At 46.1% G+C, this 2,500-nt stretch overlaps 1 protein-coding gene across 15 annotated transcripts in view; it reads left to right on the forward strand.

Annotated features, from left to right (window-relative positions):
- LOC125956358 (serine/threonine-protein kinase mig-15) overlaps positions 1-2,500 on the forward strand; it is a 41,159-nt gene that overhangs the window by 29,533 nt on the left and 9,126 nt on the right. For 13 of the 15 annotated variants that reach the window (XM_049688133.1, XM_049688132.1, XM_049688134.1 and 10 more), the window contains one exon: positions 1,725-2,500. This exon is cut by the window's right edge and continues 307 nt beyond it. The exons of the other annotated variants lie outside the window; for them this stretch is intronic. In XM_049688133.1, coding sequence (XP_049544090.1) covers positions 1,725-2,500 — 776 coding nt within the window. The remainder of the gene's footprint in view (positions 1-1,724) is intronic. 15 annotated transcript variants of the gene reach the window in all.

Raw genomic sequence — 2,500 nt, forward strand, 5'->3', positions numbered from 1 at the left:
GTGCCTTTCTCTTTCTCTTTTTCTCTCTTTCTACGTCTGTCTTACCAACTCTCGTGATTAGATTTTGAGTCTGAAGTGGAAACATTTCGAACTGCAAACCGTAAACTGTCTAGTAAATTGAACTGTTATCATTTCCCGTTATTCGTTTTTTAAATATTTCATGAGCAAAGAGCATATAGAAAGATTGTTGTAGGTTTTCATCCTTTTGTTATAAAAAGAAAACGAAACCTCAGATTATGTTGAGTTTTTCGCATTCTATTGCAACTCATAGCGTATAGTTTTGTATCTCTTGTGCATCTTCGTTCACGGACATGTACTATGTTCAGTTTTGGCGCGCTCTATTTTAACCTTCGTTATTAGTGCTACTTTTATTACGTTGTACCCCCTGTACTTTAGAAATATTCACACAGAAACACACACACACACATTTCCTTATGACGGTGTAGTGGCTGTTACCTGGTTGGTTATGGTTATGACGCGTATAGTTCACTGTCCACTTTCCCTGCTATTTTCTTTCAATTCTTTTCCCCATTCTTTGCCACCTTGAAGTTTATGGGTATTCTTTTGGAGATTGATTTCATTTCTCCTTTTTCGCTCCTTTGTATTGCTGCATTTGTACTGTGAAAATTTGCGCGCTTCGTGATGATTTTGTGTCGTGTCGGGGACACCAAGCCTGGGCCAGATGATACCAATGTCCCATGAAATCATACATATAAGCTGTTGCTGCCGCCACAAAAAACTGCTGCTTCCACTCGCGATATCTCACATCCATCACCGCCACCGCCTCTTGCTCACACAGAATCGATGGTCGCTAATTATTCTGGCTTGCGAGAGTACTCTGGTCTGCCATTTCTAAGGCGGACGCAAATACTCATACATTTTCTCATCATGTCTTAATCATGCTTGCTTTCGTTTGATAATGAATTAGTTTTTTTTTATTGTTTCTACCGTTTCTATCTGATTCCTCACCTTCCTCCCAACGCCATAAAATGTGCCTTGTGGTGTGCAAGAAAAGGTAATGGTTTGCTTGAAATTTCCCTGAATCGATATGGTCGCCGTAATGCATTTTCAAATGGGTCCACGAAAGGACTCGGAATTATTCTTCAAATGAATGCTAGTTTCACTGTTTGTTTGTTTTATGTGCCTCTCAAAACAATCGGTTCCTCTGCCGGTTATGTGACACAATCTTGCGGCTAGATTGTGTTGGGCGGATAGCTTTGGGTCATCATCTTTCGATGTTTCATCTCTCATCTGTGCATCATTCCTTCCTCACTCTTGTCCATTATCGGTGTTGCTGACTTTCAACAAGCGCACAGATTCGATATGATTGTTGAGTTTCACTGCCAGTGCGTTGTGTTTTTGCTCGGTTGTTTAGCAGTAGCTACTTCTGTTCTTTAGATTTCTTCTCGTTCATCCTGAGATTGTAAGCGTATTCATTCCTAGTGTTATATGCATCCATTCAATAGAATGATTGGCCGTTATTGACTATTGTGTATCACGTGGTGTAGTAGTTGGTATTTTGTTGTCTCCATCCAAAAAATCCGCGAGTCCTCTTCTCTTACGTGTGTAGCTCTGGAACACACACACACACAGCAAATGCGTTTCCTCCTCCCCATATAGCCTATCTAGTGCATTAAGCCCCCCGTTCATGGCGAAAGAAAAGCTAAGAAAACATCTCAACGGAAAACCAAAATGCCTATCGTTCGCCTTTCAACCAATCTTAGAACTACGAGAATAAGTCATCTTCGTCCATCGGCACTACGACCTCCTCGTCGGCGTCGACCGGTTCGACGACGCACTCGGAAAGCGACGAAGCGGTGCTGCTACGCGACTGGAACTTTGAGCAATTTTTCCCAGCCGAAGAGCGGCCAAAGCCGAACCAGCGCCACTCGATGTCAGACAAATCGTCCTCTTCCTCGCCAGCCTCCGACTCGAATATCGGGCGTTATCGGGCCAGTGCCGTCGTCGGCGGCGCTAGTGCTCTGCTTCCACTGCTCGGTGACAACAACAAGACGGGCAAGGAGCACGTTAACGCTTCGTCCAAACATACGGCCGCCAGTCTGGCGTACGCCGAGAAGCGCAAGGTGGAGGAGATGAACAACAAGATACGATTGGAGGAGCGTGTCAAGAGTGAAATGTTTGCCCGGCAAATGCACAAACCGAACGCCGCCGCCATCCAGGCACTCGGGTCGTCGGGCAAAAGCGCACAGCAACAGCCACAACAGGAGCAGCAGCAGCAACGGCGCCAAGAGTCGGACGGGGGATCTCGGTTACCACTCAACTTTGCACGAGCTTTCCGCCGGGAAAACTCCGATTTCTTTCCCCTCGCGAAGCGTCATTCGGCTATTCTAGGCGAAACGGGTGCCATTGGTGGTGGGGTCGTTGGGTTGGGCGAGGGTGGAGGAAGCAATCGATCGATGTCACCCGGTCATCATCATCATCAACCGCAGCAACAGCAGCGATCCAGTGCCATCTTTTCGCGTAGCAGTCGCTCCAAGTT

Source organism: Anopheles darlingi, chromosome 3 (genome assembly GCF_943734745.1).
Source record: "Anopheles darlingi chromosome 3, idAnoDarlMG_H_01, whole genome shotgun sequence".
Classification (NCBI taxonomy): Eukaryota; Metazoa; Arthropoda; class Insecta; order Diptera; family Culicidae; genus Anopheles; species Anopheles darlingi.